The 20,405-nt window shown below is 49.6% G+C and overlaps 1 protein-coding gene across 1 annotated transcript; it reads right to left on the bottom strand.

Annotated features, from left to right (window-relative positions):
• Positions 1-1,788: 1,788 nt before the first annotated feature.
• Positions 1,789-17,033, bottom strand: LOC118642158 (mastin-like). Its single transcript, XM_036279758.1, has 6 exons — positions 17,010-17,033; positions 15,750-15,810; positions 15,414-15,594; positions 14,944-15,218; positions 2,089-2,246; positions 1,789-1,959 (listed from the first exon to the last, which is right to left on the bottom strand). The coding sequence occupies exons 1-6, from the start codon at positions 17,031-17,033 to the stop codon at positions 1,789-1,791; spliced, it is 870 nt and encodes a 289-aa protein (XP_036135651.1).
• Between the last annotated feature and the right edge of the window lie 3,372 nt (positions 17,034-20,405).

Genomic DNA, 20,405 nt, shown 5'->3' with positions numbered 1-20,405 from the left:
CACCCACACGACCCAACCAGGGCCGGGGACAAACTGCATCCAAGGTACATGCCCTTAGCGGGAACCGAACCCGGGTCTCTGTGGACCGCAGGCTGATGCTCTAACCGCTGAGCCAAACTGGCCAGGGCAACACTTCATGTTTTATGTTTTGTAATATCACTATTTTCCCCTCGATGTTGCAAGATAGTTTATCTGGGAATAAAATTTTATATTGACCATGATTTTTCCTCACCACTTTAAAGGTATTGCTGCAGTCCTGGACGGTTTGGCTCAGTGGTTGGAGCGATGGCCTGCGGACTAGAGAATCCTGGGTTCAGTTCTCACTAGGGGCACATACCAAAAAAATAGAAAAATAAAAATAAATAAATAAAGGTATTGCTCCAGGTTCTCTTACCACTTATTCTTGCTGACCAGAAGACTGCTGATTCTCATAGTCATTTATTTAACTATTACTCGTCTCTGCTGGCTTTTAATATTGACATTTTGCAGTTTTACTAAAATGGGTTTAGGTGTAGGATTCATTTGTATTTATTCTGCTAGATTTTCACTGAGCACTTTCCACTGAGGATTCACATTTTTGTTTGATTCCAGAAAATTCTTGGCTATGTACAAATACTACTACAAATACCAGACCTTTTTTTTTTTGAGCTGCTTGTTTGCTTGTTTTTAGTTTCTAATAAGGGGTCCTGAATCTCTAATAAGTCTCTGAAGTTGGAGGCTCTCAGGCCATCTACCCAGAATCGTACATGCACTTTCATATTTTATGGGATTTTTAAGCCTCCTCTGTTGCTGATATGCTGATGTTGAAAACCCAACAAGCTGACGTTCAGGCACACTCTGAGCATGGTCCTCGCCACCTCAAACCCTGTCCAAGCTCACGCCTCTGTCCCCACCACCTGTCCCCCTGCCTGGAGCTCCTTCCCCTGATCCCCACCCTTGCTCATGCTGGCCTGGCAGCTCAGCCAGTCAAGCCCCCCACAGGTCCAGCGGGACCACACCTGTCACTGCAGCTGCCTTCAGCACTCACCGCCACGCCATGTCCACACTCGCTGCAATGGTGCGTCTACGTCTGTCCTCACCTCCCTGACTTCCAGGATCCCAGGAACCAACTCAGTCAACTCCTTACCCCCAAGACCTTGTCCACGCTGGGCACATTTGATCAAGGAAAATTAAGGAAGGGAAGGAGGGAAGAAAGAGGTAGGAAATGAGAGAGAGAAGATATAGAAGAGCAGCGAAGGAAAATAAAAAGAAGGGAGAAGGAGGGAGGGGAGGGAGGAAGGAAAAGGAAGAAGAAAGTGAAGGGAGAGGGGAACCCTTGGGCAAGATAACCCACATGAGCCCCCAGAAATGCCATCACATGGTACTGTACCCCTGAGAACTCCCCCATGTCCACCATGGAGCCCTGGAGCCCAGGGACCTCTCCAGGGGGCCCCCACTGCTCCCTCAGTCATTGCCAGGGTGGTCCATGCCATGACCCCAAGCCACAGTTTGGAGTTGGCTTTTCCAAGTTTAATGGGAAACAGAGGGTGAGCAGGAGGCCCTGAGTCCAGGCGCCTTATCCCTGGCCCACCCTACTGTGAGAGATACCAGCCTTCAGAGCATCTTCCTGTGTCTCCCCCCAAAGTCAGGGAAACTGGGGCACCGAAGTGCAGGAGGGTCTCGGCACTGTGGGGGGTGAGATGAAGGACGAGGAGGTATGGGAGGATGAGGCTGAAATTGGGGAAGAAGCAGGGTGTCAACAAGGAAGATTGGGGGTCTTTCCATCATGAGAACCCCACCTGGCCTCATCTAGGATCCAGGGGATGGAGGAACATACTGCCGGATCCAAGAAATGTAGCTCATCACTCGGGTGTACACCCCAGGGAAGTCACGATGACCACAGATGTCTCCCCAGCTCACAATCCCTACCTGGACCCAGGCGCATTTCCAACTACACACCAGGGGGCCTCCGGAGTGACCCTGTGGGGGAAGCAGGACTTAGCGAACACCTCCACACGTGCCACCGCAACGGGGCTTGAGTCCTGATTCCACGGGCTGGGAGGGGACAGGGGACAGAGGACAGAGGATGGGGGCGGCCAGGGGTCTCACCTGGCAGGAGTCCCGGCCCTCGCTCCCAGCACACAGCATGTCATCCTTGATGATCTGGCCAACGATGTTTGAAGAGTTCTGGTAGTGCCGGTTACAGACCTCGTTCCCCACAAGGGGGACCGCCACCTCCTGCAGCTGGTAGGGCGGGGGCAGCGGTGCTGTGGGGAGGGGCTGGCTAAGAACCAGGGTTAGTCCAGGCTTCTGCTTCCTCCCAACAACACCCTGCTGGGCCATCCCTGCAGAAGGCACAGAGAGCCCCTCTGTGGGCCCTGACCATCGGGTCTAGAAGCAGCTACACCTGGCCCTGGGACTCAACTTCCCGGCACCGACTAAACCCATTCAGCTCTAGGACGCAGAACTTCATCAGCCGGAGTCTGCTCTCCACGTGCCGGAGGACAGGCCCCGAGGAGAGAGTGTTATTTTTTTCCCTTGGGAAGGAATGGATCAAGGACTCATCCCAGTGAAAGGCATCACAATGGGCAGGAGCCGCTTCTGAGCCGGTGGGTTCCGGCTTTCATTCTCATTTAGGAACCTGTGCACCGTGAGATGGTGGCGAGCCCCAGCCTGTTGCTCCCAGGTTTATTCATCTTCAGAAGGACAGTTAAGGTCCAAACACCCCCACCGTGGCATGGGGAGGGCCTGTCGGCCTGGCAGAGAGTAAACCCCTGCGTCTCCAGTGTCCATGAATCTGACCATGAGCCCCAGCCCTGCGCACATCAGCCTCGACGGGGAATCCCTCCTCTAAAAGGCAGATGGAGAAGTAGCATGTGACCCAGAAATTCTGCTCCTAGTCTATACCCCAAGAATTGAAAACAAGGACCCAAGATGATGGCAGAGTAGGTGGAAGTTACACTCACCTCCTCCCAGGACCAAATCAGAATTACAACTAAATGACGGAACAGTCAACCCGAATAATCAACTATAGACTAGCTGAAAAAAGGTCTTATAATTAAGGACACACAGAAGAAGCCACACGGAGACTGGAGGAGGGGCAGAGACACAAGGGTGGCAGTTGAGAATCCAGAGGGTTACCTCAGCTGCAAAGGTCCCCCCTGAGCAGTGAGGGGTCTCAACCCAATGCCAAGATCCCCAGCCCAGAACACCAGTGCCTGGAAGAGGAGCCCACATAATATCTGGCTGCAAAAATTAGTGGGGACTTCACCTACCAGGGAGGGATGGGAGACTGCTGGAACTCCAGAAACCCTTCTAAAGGGCCAGTGCACAAAACTGCATTCACGGGCACCCAACATGGGCTCCAGCAGAGGGACAGTGGCTCAGAGCGGACTGGAGTCACACCGGGAGAGATTGGATTGTGTGGCTTCAGGGAGAGGGCTGGAGGGACAGTCTCCATTATCCCTGTGCTGAGTCCCTCTCCCACCCCACCCACAGACACCATATTTCCTGAGTCGAGCACTGCCCTCCCCACCCTCCAGACTCCCAGCCGCCCCCCTCTGCCAAGCTCACCCCTGCAGAGGAGTCAGCTAGCTGCAGCCATCCTGTGCCCACTGCAGTCTTTCTTACTAGGCTCTCGAGGAGGTCAGGACAGACTCGGGGGCTGTCAAAGATGTACTGGGAGAGACTGAGTGGAGTGGCTTTAGGTTTAGGGCTGTTTTTCCCTCTGAGGGTCCAGTAGCACTGACCCCACTTGGAGAGATGCACTAGCCCCTCCTGTAGTCCCACCCTGCCAAGCTCACTCTTCGACCAGCTGGGCCCACTATGGTCTTTCTTGGAAGGCTCTTGAGGAGGTCTGAGCAGACCCCAGGGGTGTCGGAGACACAGGGAGAGAGACCGAGTTGTGGCTTTCCGGGGAGGGCCATTTTCTCCGTGCACCCCACCAGCGTCACTGTCCCTGTGCAGATTCTGCTTCCTCGTGCCCAACACCTAATCTGTTTCAGCCTGATGAACTCGACTGGCCTCACTCTGATGACACCGAGACCCTAACCCACCGCAAAGGCCCCAGGTGGGTGGCAGGTGGCAGCTGGCCTTGCCGTACTCTGGGACCCACTGAGTGGCATCAAACCCAGCCCCGGTGCTGAGTTTGAATCTGTCTCAGCCTGGTCAACACCACTGGTCCCCACCTGATGACTCACTGAGGAACTAACTACCTCAGGCCAGAGGCTCTCTCAGTGGCTGAGCCTAACAGGCAGCTGGCAGGTGGAGGCACATTTGGGGGTGCCTTGGGCCTTTTGTGTCCTGACCCAGGCTCGGTACTGGTGGAAACCAGCCTAGGTATGCAGCTTGGCCCCTCCCCTGTGCACCCAGGCCCAGCAGAGGGAGCCACCAACTGCGACAGGTAGCTCAGGACCGGTCACAGGCAGTGTCTGACATTGACCGGCACTGGAGTCTTTCCCTAGAGGCCTCAGAACCAACACAGCCAGTGGCTGGCTTCAGACCACATCAGATACAACACAGTCAGCTCCACAGTGGCACCCAAAGGCAGCTCAGCGGGCACCAGCTCCTGCTTCGTGGGGTCCGCCTACCCATAGCAGTTTATACACTGTGGTTGGGGTCAATCCTCACAGACAGTCAGCTTGAGGGTCAACCCCACCTACAACAGACCAACAACAATCAAGCCTCAACTACAACAGCAGGACTCACATAACCCACACAAAGGACGTTCCTGGAGCACCTACTCAGGGGATCGGGGACACTGCAGCACCGAGCCCAAGGACACCTGCTCCATAAGGCCACCCTGTCAGAACTGGGAGACATAGCAGTTCTGCCTAACACACAGAAACAAATAAAGAGAGGCAGCCAAAATGGGGAGACAAAGAAACATGCCCCAGATGAAAGAACAGGAGAAAGCCCCAGAAAAAGAACTAAATAAAATGGAGTCAAGCAATCTACCAGATACAGAGTTCAAAGCAATGGTTAAAGGATGCTTCAGGAACTTAGAGGAAGAATAGATGGATTCAGTGAGAATTTCAACAAGGAGATAGTAAGCACAAGAAAGGGACGTAGAGCCTGGCCAGTGTGCTCAGTGGTTAGAGTGTCAGCTCACACACTGAAGGGTAATGGGTTAGATTCTCGGATAAGGGCACATACCTTGTTTGCAGGTTCAATCCCTGGCCACGGTTGGGGCATGTGTGGGAGGCAACCAACCAATGTACCTCTCTCACATCAATGTCTCTCTCTCTCCCTCTCTCTCTTTCTCTCTTTCTTTTTTCCCCCTCCCTCCCTTCCACTCTCTGTAAATATCAATGGAAAAAATATCCTCAGGTGAGAATTAACAACAATAAAAAAATCAGAGCAGAAAAATAAAACAGAGAACAAAAAGACTACACAAAAATTAATGCAACCAAGAGCTTGTTCTTTGAAAAAAATTAATAAAATTGACAAACCCCTGGTGAGGCTCATTAAGGAAAAAAGAGAAAAGATTCAAGCAAACTCAGAAATGAAAGAGAAGTTACCACAGACATTACACAAATACAAAGGATCATAGTAGAATACTATGAAAGACTATATGCCACCAAATTCAATAACCTAGAAGAAATGGTTAATTTCCTAGAAATATATAACCTTCCTAGGCTGAATTAGGAAGAACTAGAGAGTCTAAATAGACTGATCAACAGTGAGGAAATTGAAACAGCCATCAAAAACCTCCCAAAAAGCGCCCTGGCTGGTTTGGCTCAGCGGTTAGAGCATCGGCCTGCGGTCCAGAGAGAACCGGGTTAGGTTCCCACTAGGGGCACGTACCTCGTACCTCGGTTGCAGTTTGTCCCCGGCCCTGGTTGGTCGTGCAGGTGGCAGCCACTCGAAGTGTCCCTTTCACATCAGTGTTTCTCTCTCTCTCTCCCTCCCACTCTATATGCAAAAAAATGGAAAAATGTCCTTGGGTGAGGATAAAAAAAAAAAAAGGAGCCCTGGCCAGTTTGGCTCAACGGTTAGAGCGTCGGCCTGCGGTCCGGAGAGACCCGGGTTCGGTTCCCGCTAAGGGCACGTACTTCGGTTGCAGTTTGTCACCGGCCCTGGTTGGTCGTGCGGGTGGCAGCCACTCGATGTGTCCCTTCACGTCGATGTTTCTCTCTCTCTCTCCCTTCCTCTCTCTCCCTCCCACTCTATCTGTACAAAAAATGGAAAAATATCCTCAGGTGAGGATAAAAAAATAAAAAAAAAACTCCCAAAAAGTCCAGGGTCAGATAGATGGCTTCACTAGTGAAGTCTATCAAACATTCAAGGAAGATTTGATACCTACCCATCTTAAACTCTTCCAAAAAATTGAAGAATAGGCAATACTTTCTAACCCATTTTTTATGAGGCCAATATAACCCTGGTACCAAAACCTGGCAAGAATAACACACAAAAATGAAAACTATGGGCCAATATCTCTGATGAATACAGATGCAAAAGTCCTAAACAAAATACTAGCAAATCAAATACAATAATCCATTTAAAAACACATCACAATCAAGTGGAGTTCATTCTAGGGACACAAGGATGGTTCAGCATATGCAAATCTATCAATGTAACACACCACATTAACAAAATAAAGAATATAAATTATATGATCATATCAAGAGATGCAGAAAAAGCATTTGATAAGATACAACATCCATTTATTATTAAAACACTCAATAAAATAGGAATAGAAGGAAAGTACCTCAACATAATAAAGGCCATATATGACAAACCCACAGCTAATCTCATACTCTATGGTGAAAAAAAATGAAAACTTTCCCTCTAAGATAAGGAACAAGGCTATGATGTCTGCTCTCACCACATACTCAGCGTAGTACTGGAAGTCCTAGGCAGAGCAATCAGGCAAGAAAGAGAAAGAAATAAAGGCATCCATATTAGGAATGAAGAAGTAAAATTGTCATTTTTTGCAGATGACATAATTCTTTATATAGAAAACCCTAAAGACCCCACCAAAAAACAATTAGAAACAATAAACAAATACAGTAAAGTTGCAGGATGCAAAATCAATGTACAAAAATTATCTGCATTAATATGTACTAACAATGAAATTTCAGGGAAAAAAACAATTCCTTTTGCAACTGCAACAAAAAGGATAAAATACCTAAGACTAAACTTAACAAAGTATGTGAAGGGCCTATATACTAAAAACAAAGCATTATTGACAGAGATTTTAAAAGACAATGAAATGGAAAGATATTCAGTGTTCATGGATTGGCAGAATTAACATAATTAAAATGTCCATATCACCCAAAGCAATATGCAGATTTAATGCAATCCCCATCAAAATCCCAATGACTTTTTTTTAATGTTTTTATTGATTTTTGGAGAGAGAGGAAGGGAAAGGGAGAGATAGATAGAAACATCAATGAGAGAGAAACATTGATTGGCTGCCTCCTGCACACCTCCTATGGGGGATCAAACCTGCAACCCGGCCATGTGCCCTGACAGGAAATCAAACCAGTGACCTCTCAGTTCACACTCAACCACTAAGCCACACCAGCTGGGCCCAATTAAACTTTTTTTTAATAGAACAAAAAATCATCAGATTTGTATGGAACCACAGAAGATTCTGAATAACAAAAGAAATCCTGAGGAAAAAGAACAAAGCTGGAGGTATCACATTCCCTGAATTCAAATTATTCTACGAAGCAACAATAGTCAAAACAGCATTGCCCTGGCCGGTTTGGCTCAGCAATTAATGTGTCAGCCCACGGACCAGAGAGTCCCGGGTTCAGTTCCCAATAAGGGCACGTACCTCAGTTGCAATTTGTCCCCACCCCGGTTGGGGTTGTGTGGGTGGCAACCACTCAATGTGTCTCTCTCGCATTGATGTTTCCCTCTCTCTTCCTCTCCGCCTCCTGCTCTATCTGAAGATAAATGCAAAAAAAAAAAAAATGTCCTCGGGTGAGGATAAAAAAAAATTTTTTTAAACAGCCTGTATTGGCAAAACACACACACACACACACACACACACACACACAGACAAATGAAACAGAATTGAGAGCCCAGAAATTAACCAACATGTATATGGGCAAATAATTTTCAATAAAGGAACCAAAAACATACGATGAAAAGAAAGTCTTTTCAGTAAATGTTGCTGGGAAAATTGGAAAGCCACATGCAAAAGAATGAAACTAAATGACTGCTTGTCTCCATATACAAAAATGAACTCAAAATGCTTCAAAGACCTCAATATAAAACAATAAACTACATAGAAAAAAACAAAGTTACTAAACGTATACCTTGCTTTTAGAGAACATTTTATGATTTTGACTCCAAAGGCAAGGGGAGTAAAGGCAAAAATAAATGAATGGGACTAATTAATTAAACTAAATGCAAGGGACTAATATCAAACTAAGAAGCAAGAAATCACCAGCAAAACTAAAAGGCAACCAACCAAATGAGAAAAAGATATTTGCAAACAACAGCTCCGACAATGGGTTAATATCCAAAATATATACAAAACTCATACAACTCAACACCAAACGAAGAGACAATCCTACCTAAAACGGGCAGAGGACCTAAACAGACACTTCTCCCAAGAAGACACACAAATGGCCAACAGATATATAAAAAGATGCTCAACTTCGCTAGCTGTTAGGAAAATGCAAATTAAAACTACAATGAGATACCACCTCACACCTGTTGGAATGGTTATTATCAACAAGACAATAACAAGTGTTGGAGAGGCTGTGGAGAAGAGGACCCCGCATTCACTGCTGGTGGGACTGTAAACTGGTGCAGCCACTATGGAAACAGCATGGAGGCTCCTCAGAAAAAATGAAGAATAGTTACCAGATAACCCAGCAACCCCTCTTCTGGTATCTACCCCCCCCAAAAAATTGAAAACACTTATTTGCAAAGATATATGCACCTCTATGTTCATTGCAGCATTATTTTCAGTAGCTAAGACATGGAAACAGCTGAAGTGTGTTTCACTAGATGACTGGATAAAGAAGATGTGGTCTATACACAATGGAACACGACTCGGCCATAAGAAAAGTTGAAATACTGCCATTTGCAACAACATGGATAGATCTCGAGAATATCATGCAAGCGAAATAAGTCATACAGAAAAAGTTAAGAACTATATGATTTTACTTATACGTGGGATATAAAACTGAAGGCAACAAATGAACAAACAAGAAAAACAAACAAACAAAAAACTCATAGACACAGAAAACAGTATGGTGGTTCCCAGAGGGAAGGGGTGGGGGTGTAGTAAAGAGTAAAGGGGGTCAAATACATGGTGACAGAAGATTTGACTTTGAGTGGTGAGCACACAATGTAACCTAGATAATCTTATTAACCAGTGTCATGTTAATACATTTAATTTTAAAAATTAAGATATAAATAGCGAAAAAAAGAAGACATACAGATAGCCAACAGACATATGAAAAGATACTCAATGTCATTAGTCATCAGAGAAATGCAAATTAAAACCACAATGCGCTATCACCTCACACCTGTCAGAATGGCTCTCATCAATAAATCAACAAGCAACAAGTGTTGGTGAGGATGTGGAGGAAAGGGAACCCTCATACAGTGATGGTGGGAATGCAGATGGGTAGAGCCAATGTGGGAAGCAGTGTGGAGTTACCTCAAAAAATTAAAAATGGAACTGCCTTATGACCCAGGTATTCCACTTCTGGATATATATCTGAAGAAACTCAAAACAGTAATTGGAAAGAATATGTGCACCCCTATGTTCACTGCAGTGTTACTGACAATAGCCAAGATACGGAAGCAGCCCAGGAGTCCATCAGTAGGCAATAAAAACATGGAGGCACAACAGGGCGGGCGAAAGTAGGCTTAAATCTGTGAGAAGGCGAATCTCAGCATTTATCCTTGTATTATTATTTATTATTTATTAATTATTGTATTATTTTCCATACGAACAACTGTAAACCTACCTTTGCCCCACCCTGTGTGTACAATGGAATATTACTCGGCCATAAAAATGAATGAAATCTTACTGTTACGCTAAGTGAAATAAGTCAGTCAGAGAAAGACAAATACCACATGATTTCACCTATATGTGGATTTTAAAGAACAAAATATACAAACAAAATAGAAACAGGCTCATAAGTACAGAGAACAGACTGATGGTTGCCAGAGGGGAAGGGTTTGGAGGGCTGAGTGAAAAAGAGGAAGGGATTAAGAAATACAAATTGGGCCTAGCTGATGTGACTCAGTGGATTGAGCGTTGTCCCATGGACTGAGAGATCCCAGTTGGATTCCCGGTCAGGGCACATGCCCGGGTTGTGGGCTCAATCCCCAGTAGAGATAGTGCAGGAGTCAGCTGATCAATGTTTCTCTCTGACATCAATGTTTCTATCTCTCTCTTTCTTACTCTCTCTAAAAAAAAAAAAAAAAAAAAAAAAAAAAATCAAATGTCATGGGATGTAAAAATGCAGCATAGGGAATATAGTCAGTAATATTATAATAAATATGTATGGTGCCAGGTGGGTACTGAAAATATTGGGAGTACACTTATTTATTTTTTTTAATCCTCACCTGAGGACATTTTTTCATTTTTTGTTCAGATAGAGTAGGAGGGAGAGAGAGGAAGAGACAAAGAGAGAAACATCGACGTTAAAGGGACACATCGAGTGGTTACCACCCACACGACCCAACCAGGGCTGGGGACAAACTGCAATCGAGGTACGTGCCCTTAGGGGGAACCGAACCTGGGTCTCTCCAGACCACAGGCCGACGCTCTAACCGCTGAGCCAAACCGGCCAGGGCAGGAGAACAGTTTTTAAGTATGTGATTATCTAACCATTATGCTGTACACCTGAAACTAATAGAAAATAGTATTGAATGTAAACTGTAATTGAAAAAAATAAAAATTTTGAACTTCCGGTCAAGATGGCGGCGTAGGTAAAAGTGGTATCGCGTCCTCCCACAACCACATCAAAGTTACACCTAACTACAGAACAACCATCATTCAAAACCGCCTGAAATCAAGCTGAATGGAAGTCCTACAACTACGGGATTAAAGCAGCAGTCACATCCAGACGGGTAGGAGGGGCGGAGGGGACGGGCTGGTCCCACACCCACGTGTGGCGGATAAAAATCAGGAGGACACCTTGGCTGGGAAGGTCCCCGTCCCACACCAGGTGCCCCGCTCAGGGTTCCAGTGCCAGGAAGAGAATCCCCATCACTTCTGGCTGGAAAACCAGCGGGAACTGAGGCTCAGGGAGGCTGAGGCGGCTGGAGCCCCAGGCAGCTCCTTAAAGGGCCCGCGCACGGACTTATCGGACTCTCTCCCTCTAAGCTTGGAGGGGAGGCAGCTCGAGGGGCACCAGAGACATACAGGGAAGAACCGAGCTGTTTGGCACTGGAGCGAGGGCTGGAGAGGGGGCTTTCTCCGGGACAAACGTGCAGTAAGAGGCCTTTGTTCCTTTGGTGAGCCCTTCCCTGGGGCGGCAGACAGCCGCCATATCTGGGACTCCAGCAACCTGGCTCACACTGGTAGCCCCGCCCTGCTGACTCCCTGAGGCCCCGCCCTGTCCCACCCAACTTTCAAGCCCACCCAAGCTGTTGCCACTTGCTTAACCATAGGATTGGCCTGTCTTGGATCCTGCTTCAGGTTTTTCCTAAATTCTTTCACATGAGCAGCATCTGGTCTCAGCTAGCCTCATACCTCTCATTAAGTAATACACAGAAACAAACACAGGGAGGCAGCCAAAATGAGGAGACAAAGAAACAGGTCCCAAATGAAAGAACAGAACAAAACCCCAAGAAAAGAACTAAGCAAAATGGAATTAAGCAACCTAACAGATACTGAGTTCAAAGTACTGCTTATAAGGATGCTCAATGAACTTAGTGAGAACCTCAGTGAACTTAGGGAGGGCCTCAAGAGCATAAAAAAGAACCAGTCAGAAATCATGGATACACAGTTAGAATTGAAGGAGGCATTAACTGAAATAAAGAATAATTTACACAGCTTCAATAATAGAGTACGTAAATCCAAGGAGCAAACCATCGATTTGGAATATAAGGAAACAAAAAATGCCCAATCAGAACAGCAAAAAGAAAAAAGAATCCAAAAAAATGAGGATAGTGTAAGGACCCTCTGGGACAACTTCAAGCGTGCCAATATTCGCATCTTGGGGGTGCCAGAAGGAAAAGAGCGAGAACAAGAAATTGAAAACCTGTTTGAAACAATAATGGCAGAAAACTTTCCTAACTTGGTGAAGGAAACAGACATACAAGTTCAAGAAGCACCTCGAGTCCCAAACAAGATGAACCCCAAGAGGCCCACCCCAAGACACATCATCATCAAAATGCAAATTGTTCAAGACAAAGAGAGAATCTTAAAAGCAGCAAGAGAAAGGCAGCTAGTTACCTACAAGGGAGTTCCCATTAGGCTGTCAGCTGATTTCTCAAAAGAAACTTTGCAGGCCAGAAGGGAGTGGCAAGAGATATTCAGAGTGATGAAAAGCAAGAACCTACAACCAAGATTACTCTATCCTGCAAAGCTGTCATTTAGAATCGATGGCCATATAAAAACTTTCCCAGACAAGAAAAAGTTAAAGGAGTTCATCACCACCAAACCATTATTATATGAAATGATGAAGGGTCTTTTTGAAGAAAAAGATAAAATATATGAACAAACAAAATGGCAATGAATACATACCTATCAACAATGGAATCTACAAACAAAATGAGCAGGTAGAACAGAAACATTCTCATAGATACAGAGAACATTTTGTTGGTTGCCAGTTGGGAGGGGGGTTGGGGGAATGGGTGAAAAAGGTGAAGGAATTAAGAAGTACAAATTCATTGCTAGACTGACAAACCTCAAAGGGAAAGGGGTTGGGGGGGGTGGGAAGAAATAAACCAAAGAACTTATATGCATAACCAATGGACACAGACAATAGTGTGGGAAAAGGCGGGAGGGGGGCAGGAATGGGGAGGAGGGGGTCAATGGGGGAAAAATGTGGAACGTCTATAATACATTTTACATCCAACAATAAAGATTTTTTTAAAAAATTAAAAAATAAAAAATAAAAATCTTAAAAAAGAATTGAAAGAGGTACTCTAACAGGTGCTTGAACACACAGGTTCACAGCAGCATGATTCACAACAGCCAACAGGTAGAAACAGTCTAGCGTTCAGGAACGGATCAACAAAACGTTCCATCCATACATTGGAATATTACTTGGCCGTAAGAAGGAATGAAGTTCTGACACATGCTATAATGTAGCTGAAACTTGAAAACATCATGCTAAGTGAAAGAAGACACACACACACAACACATTGTATGATTTACATTTATATGAAATGTCCAGAACAGATAAATCCATAGAAACAGAAAGTAGGTTCATGGTTGCCAGGGCCTGGGGAAGGGGCATTATTGTTTAATGGGGACAAAGCTTCTGTTTGAGGATGAGAAAGTTCTATGGATAGATGGTGGTGAGGGTTGCACAACATTATGAATGTGCTTAATACCACTGGACTGTGCACTTAACAACGGTTTAAATGGAGCTCTGGCTGGTTTTCTCAGTGGTTAGAGCATCAGCCCGCAGACCAAAGACTCAGGGGTTCTATCCCGGTCAAGGGCACATGTCTCAGTTGCAGTTCTATCCCTGGCACTGGTTGGGGTCGTGTGGGAGGCAACCAATCGATGTGTCTCTCCCACATGGACATTTCTCTCTTTCTCTCTGTTTCTCTCTGTCTCTCTCTCTCTCTCTCCCTCCCTTCCACTCTATCTGAAGAATCAATGGAAAAATATCCTCAGTTAAGGATTAAAAAACAACAACGATTTAAATGGTAAATTTTTGTTATGTGTATTTTGCCACAATAAAAGGTAGAGGATGGAAAGGCAACCCACTGTATGGGAGAACATCATTATCAACGATACATCAGATAAGGGATTAATTTCCAATATATATAAAGTGCTCATACAACTCAACAAAAGGAAGACAAAGAACCCAATTAAAAAATGGGCAGAGGAGCTGAATAGACACCTCTCCAAACAGGACATACAAATGGTCAAGAGACATATGAAGAAATGCTCAACATCACTAATCATCAGAGAGATGCAAATTAAAACAACAATGAGGCATCACCTCACACCTGTCAGAATGGCCGCCATCAACAAATCATCAAACAACAAGTGTTGGCGAGGGTGTGGAGAAAAGGGGACTCTAGTACACTGCTGGTGGGAATGCAGACTGGTGCAGCCACTATGGAAAACCATATGGTGTTACCTCAAAAAATTAAAAATTGAACTTCCATTTGACCCAGTGATCCCACTTCTACGAATATACCCTAAGAAGCCTGAAATACCAATCAGGAAGAATATATGTACCCCCATGTTCATAGCAGCACTATTTACAATAGCTAAGATCTGGAAACAGCCCAAGTGTCCATCAGTAGACAAATGGATAAAAAAAGTGGTGGTACATATACACAATGGAGTACTATGCAGCTGTAAGAAAGAAAGATCTCTTATCCTTTGAGACGACATGGAAGGACCTGGAAAGTATCATCCTAAATGAAACAAGCCAAGCAGAAAAAGACAAATACCACATGATCTCACTTATGTACGGAATATGATGAACATAACAGTCTGAGGAATACGGTAGACCCAGAAACATGGAAGTAGGGCACAGACTGACATCCCTCAGAAGAGGGGGTGGGAGGGTGGGAAGAGATAAACCACAGAACTTATATGCATGTATGCATGACCAATGGACATAGACAACAAAGCCGGGGACGGGGCGGGGGGGGGGGATGGGGAGGAGGGTGTCAATGGGGTAAAAAAGGAGAAACATCTGTAACAAAAAAAAAATTAAAAATTAAAAAAAGGTAGAGGATTCCCCCAAATTGCAGAGAATAAAGTATTTTCAGCAAAGCCACAACCATACCTCCAGCAGGCCGCCCTGAACCTCCACACACCCCGCCAGGTCTCTCTGAGCTTACCTCCGAGTCTGACGTAGCCCCAGCCGGTCACCCAGCACATCTTCCTCTCAGGGACCTTCAGAGAGGCAGGTGGGAGGGTGACCGGGCTGACGAGCCTGGAGAGTGTCACAGGGGTCTCCAGTTTCAGCAGGGCAATGTCTGCTCCGCCCTGGGCAGACAGGCTCTGGTTGAACTTGGGGTGGCGGATGATCTGAGTGACTTTTATCAGTTTGTCATGGTCATAGAGTCTCAGCCGCCCAACTTGGACCCTGAAGCCATAAACCTCCAAGTCCTCCCTGGAGGAGAGGGACCAGGGGCTTCTCAGAGGAGACTGGGGGCCAGGACCAGTCTCGGCACAACGGCAGGGATGGGGCTGCCACTCACAGTGGCTTTCCCTGAGACCCAGGGCCCTGCCCACAACCCACCTCCAATCACCCCTCTGTGTGCCCCCCCCCACCTCTGCCAAGAGGGCGTCGGGCTGCATGGCTCACCGATGGGTGCAGTGGGCAGCAGTCAGCACCCACTGGTGGTGGATGAGGGAGCCCCCACATACGTGCTGCCACAGCTCAAGCGCCTTATTGTACTGTCGGAGGCTGACCTGCCAAGGCCATCGCCCAGTGGGGGCACTGTGCATCCCCGAATTGCCACCTTGCTGACTTCCGGAGCTGGGATCTGGGAAACAAGAGGGGGCGCCATCATAGACCCTGACACGGCCTCTTGTGCTCCGTCCCTCCCAGGAGTGAACCATCAGTCAGTCCACCCTGAGCTGATGCTGAGAGGCCTGGGCAGCTTGAGGCAGAAGATGGGGACAGGGAGTCAGGACTCACCTGGGAACAAGGGCATGGAGCCCCCCAGGCCTGGGACAGTCAAGAACAGCAGCCACAGCATCTGTGGGGGTGGGCAGGGACCTGGGTGAGACCACCAGGGGCCAGGACCCCGGTGTCGGGATGGAGAAGCCGGGGTCTGAGCAGGGGCTTCCTCACCTTGATGGACCCCCTTAGGCCTCCCTGAGCCCCTGAACCCCTGACACAGGCGGAGCTGGTGGGGTCAGTCCCGTTGGGCTATGGGCAGGAAGTGAAGCGGCTCCTTTCTCAGGCCCTTGGACACGCCGCCGTCGGACTAGACCTCTGCAGGCTGCTACCTTCACTGCCGCCACCTGCCTGGCACGTGGTCTGTGGCCACCTCACTGCCACCACCTGCCTGGCATGTGGTCTGTGGCCACCTCACTGCTGCCACCTGCTTGGCACGTGGTCTGTGGCCACCCTCACTGCCGCCACCTGCCTGGCATGTGGTCTGTGGCCACCTCACTGCTGCCACCTGCTTGGCACGTGGTCTGTGGCCACCTCACTGCTGCCACCTGCTTGGCATGTGGTCTGTGGCCACCTCACTGCTGCCACCTGCTTGGCATGTGGTCTGTGGCCACCCTCACTGCCACCACCTGCCTGGCATGTGGTCTGTGGCCACCTCACTGCTGCCACCTGCTTGGCACGTGGTCTGTGGCCACCCTCACTGCCACCACCTGCCTGGCACGTGGTCTGTGGTCACCCTCACTGCCGCCAGCTGAGGAACATGGCACACTGTCCTCGCTGCAGGTTGAACTCCCCAGAAGCTGGCATCAAGACACAGTGTTTCATGCAGGGTACACATCGGGGTGACACATCTGGAAGGCAGGCGGATGGAGCAGAGCTGGGCAGAGGGAGAGGCTGGAGCATAATGCTGAGCTGACAACACCTGGACCGGCCTCGGGGACACCCAGGGTCCACGGCCCTCACTGGGACAAAATGCCAGCCTTCACATCTTCCTGCCTTAACCAAGAGGGACCTGACGGGGTGAGGAACCAGAAGGAGCTGCCAGCCCTACCAGACACTGTCCATCGAGTCCTGCCACGCAGGGGGACCTGGAGGCCCATCTCTGTGTCCGGCACAGCCCCCCTCCCCATGTGCTGGGGACAGCTGCTGCAGGACAGCAGAGTGTCTGCCCGGGAAAGCTCGGAAGGAGAGGCTCAGAGTACGACTGAGGCCAACAGAGCCCCCTCCTCTGTCCACTTACTGGCCCCTTTGCTACTAACTGTGGGCTCTGGGACTTACCCAGTAGCAGGACCCAGACCCCATCCCAGCTCACAAGGGTTTCTTCGGCTGGGTAGCTGCACTTGCCCATCTGCCATCACAATTGATGTGGGGGCACCAAGGGACACGCAAGTGCCTCTCATCTTCCCTGCCCCCCATTGTGACACAGCAGCCCCTTCCTCTTCCTGGTGGTCAGTGTCATTGTCCCTACCAAGGTGGGGGCACTTTTTCTTGCACAATGGCCTCTGGACACAAGGAACTCAGTGTGCCCAGACACCAGCTGTGACACATCTCAACCCTATTCCCTGGTGTAGGTTGCATGGTCCTATGTTGTCACTCCCCGGGGCTTGCTGTGTCCTGCGGTGCAAGTGACCGCCTGGCCTGCAGCAGAGCCCTTCCTAGCACTGGGCCACTCAGAGCCGGCAGCCCTTTGTGCCAGCAGCTTCCCAGGCTGGAGCAGCACTCTGCGGTGTGGAGACCGCTCTTCCCGCGAGAGGGGCCGGGTCCTCGCTCATCTGTTATTTTGAAGGGAGTGTCCCTGTATGCTTGACATGGGACTCCCAAATCTTTAAGGTGACAAGCCCCTGTACCTCTTCAGGTTCAGTCTCCCCGTCAGGAGCACACAGCCTGATCAGCACATAGTCTCGCCAGTGAGGTAGATCAGTGTGGGTCAGGGAGGTCCGGAACCTCAGAGCCCGACCTTACTTGGCAATCGGGTCAGTGCAGACGTGCCCAGTTAAGATGAGGTCAGCCTGGAGTGGGAAGGCCCCAGACTCAGTGATGGTGTCCTTGTGAGAAGAGGTGAGGATGCAGAGACGGAGGAGACAGGGGCGGGGGTGGGGGGCGCGGAGATGAGAGTGGCTGGTCCATGGGACAAGGGTCACCAGCACCACCAGAAGCTGGAAAGGAAGAGACGTGGCCCCAGGACAACCGGATTTCCGGCTTCTGGCCTCCAGACAGTAAGGGAAACGAATGTGTGTTGTTTTAAGCCCCACACGGCCAGTCTATGGGCTTTTGTCACTGTGACCTCAGGACACTACCACAGGTGAGAGAGCCCGATAGTGACTGAGGTGTGTCTTCCCCCCTGGAGGGAAGGGACCTAGATAGAATCTCCGTTCCAAGCCCTGAAGGTGTGTCTTGCTCACCTCACACAAGGGGAAGAGGCTGACACCTGTGGGCCCCTAACAGAGTCCCCATGGGCACTGACCTGGCCCTGGAGGGTCTGTTTGGGAGAACAAAGCCCTGGCAGTTCAGTGCCCCCAGCACCCACCTCTGCCAGGGCAGGGCTCAGTTAGAAAAGACCAAAGGCAGCACGCCTGTCCCCAGCTCCATCTCCAGCCCAGGCATCCTGGCTCAGCTCACCCTGCTACTGCTGAGCCCAGGAAGTGAGGTGCTCTGGTGGTGATTCCAGCCAAGGTGGGGGAGATTCCAGCCAAGGTGCCTACTCTCAGAAGAGTGCCCTGTGCCCGCCCTGCAGCCAGGCCTGCAGACGCAGCCCCAGGCTCAGGCTTGTCTGACTCCAGCCCTCCCTCCAACACCTGATCCTAGGCTCCTCCTCCCTCCCTGGGGAGCGCTGGCCCCTGAGTCCCTCGGACCCTCATTCTTAATCTTGAAAACACTGAAGCTCTGACTACACCCCTCACCAACGAAGGAAAACCCTTTCACTGGCTACGGAGGGATTTGCAATTCCAAGGAACCCAGTGGCGAGGCAGGCACACAAACAGCCCTCCTGGCAGGCAGAGGGCGAAACAGATAGATGTGGCTCACGTGGCAGCCACCCATCAACCAGCCATCAACAGGGCAGTCGCTCAGGCAGAAGGCGCCTGGAACACGGAGGGGCAGCGCCAGGCAGACCCCCTGGCAGGCCCATCTGCACAGCGGCGCCTTCCAGCTGAGTCTCAGGCCGCATTTTCCCTGGAGAAGGATTTCCTAGAGAGCTCGTGGCTCCCGGGAAACCCAGGCTTCAGTCCCTGGGCACGTGGGGGGAGCAGCTCCTGAGCCACCCACCCTGGAGCCTTGATTCTCCCTAACTCCAGAGTCCAGACCTCCCCCGGGCACCCAGGTCAGAGAAGAGGAGTGTTCTCACCTGTCCCCAGGGGGCAGAGGCCTTAGTCACTGAAAGGTGCCCAAGGCTGCCACCACGGTTTAGAAATCAGACTCTGGGGACCAGCCTGTCTCTGAAGGATATGGGGCCTCTCACCCACACAAAACAGGGCTGCGTCAGGCTCCAAGGGTTCTCTTAGGTCCTGGTCCCAACCCGCAGGTGCAGGAACCCACCCCGGCCGTTCACCAGCAATTTCCCCCAAAGACTGATTCAGCAGGAGCACGTACATCACTGCCTCGGGGCAGGAAGAGGTTTCACAGCTGACTTCTCACTTCCTAGGTTTGAAACAGAGACATTTCTCTGGTCCCTGGAACCCTCATCCCACCCACAGGAGGAAGAGACGAGCTTTGCAGAGAGGACAACACAGCGAGGTTCTCCGGCAGGGGTACCAACCCCAGAAGAAGGCATCAGCTCTGCTCTCTGGCGCCTCCAACCAGTGAGGACTCAGGAGCGGAGGAGAGGGAGGGCTCAGGATGGGAAGAAAGGGAACCGCTTGTCCCTGGCCCCTGCGGCTTCTCCCTGCTCAGGGGAAGCTCAGAATGAGAGCCTGAAATTCTGCGTTGGAGCAGATGAACTTTTTCACCCCTAAAAATAAGACTGTACTTTATTTGGTCCAAGAAGTTGACCACAGTGGAGAATGAGGATTAGGTGTGCCAGGTCAGAAGACCAATGGTGACCATGGAAAAGCAATACTTTCTGCGTTTAGGCTGCCAAGTCCGTCATTCAAAACACCAATTAAATACTGACTGCAAGGAAGGAGGAAGCGTGATCGGATGTCCGGCTGTTCTGGGAGCCGACCTCTGGTTTCAGCTCCAGGCAGAAAACTCCCTCCACCCCGTCAAGAGAACCCACCCAAGTTGCCCTCTTCCATGCTGCAGTCAGAGTCGCCTCCCCACCACACTCCACTGCCCTCCTGCCATAGCCTGGCTCACCGCCACCTGGGTGCCCCCACCGGAAGATCCCACCTTCCGGCTGCTTGGCCACACCCACAGGTAAGTACACTCAGACCAGAGCAGTTTTTTCATGCAGTTTAATGAGCTACAGAGTGGGCAGGAGGCAGGAGTCCTGGAATGCTCCCCCCACCCCCACCCGACTTCCGAGCACAGTCCCACCTCTCCCTTCCACCTCGCGGGGAGAGGCGGGGGAGAGGCGGGGGAGGGGGGAGGCAGGGGAGAGGCAGGGGAGAGGCGGGGGAGAGGCGGGGGAGAGGGGGGGAGGCAGGGGAGAGGCAGGGTATCGAAGGAGGTGTGGAGGCAGGAGGGTCTCAGAGCAGGGGGGTGGAGGAGGACGCTCCCTGCAATGAAGAGCTGGCG

This window comes from Molossus molossus, unplaced genomic scaffold, assembly GCF_014108415.1.
Source record: "Molossus molossus isolate mMolMol1 unplaced genomic scaffold, mMolMol1.p scaffold_m16_p_3, whole genome shotgun sequence".
In the NCBI taxonomy this organism is placed as follows: Eukaryota; Metazoa; Chordata; class Mammalia; order Chiroptera; family Molossidae; genus Molossus; species Molossus molossus.
The sequence above is the reverse complement of the archived record's forward strand: the minus strand, read 5'-3'. Positions and strand labels throughout refer to the sequence as shown.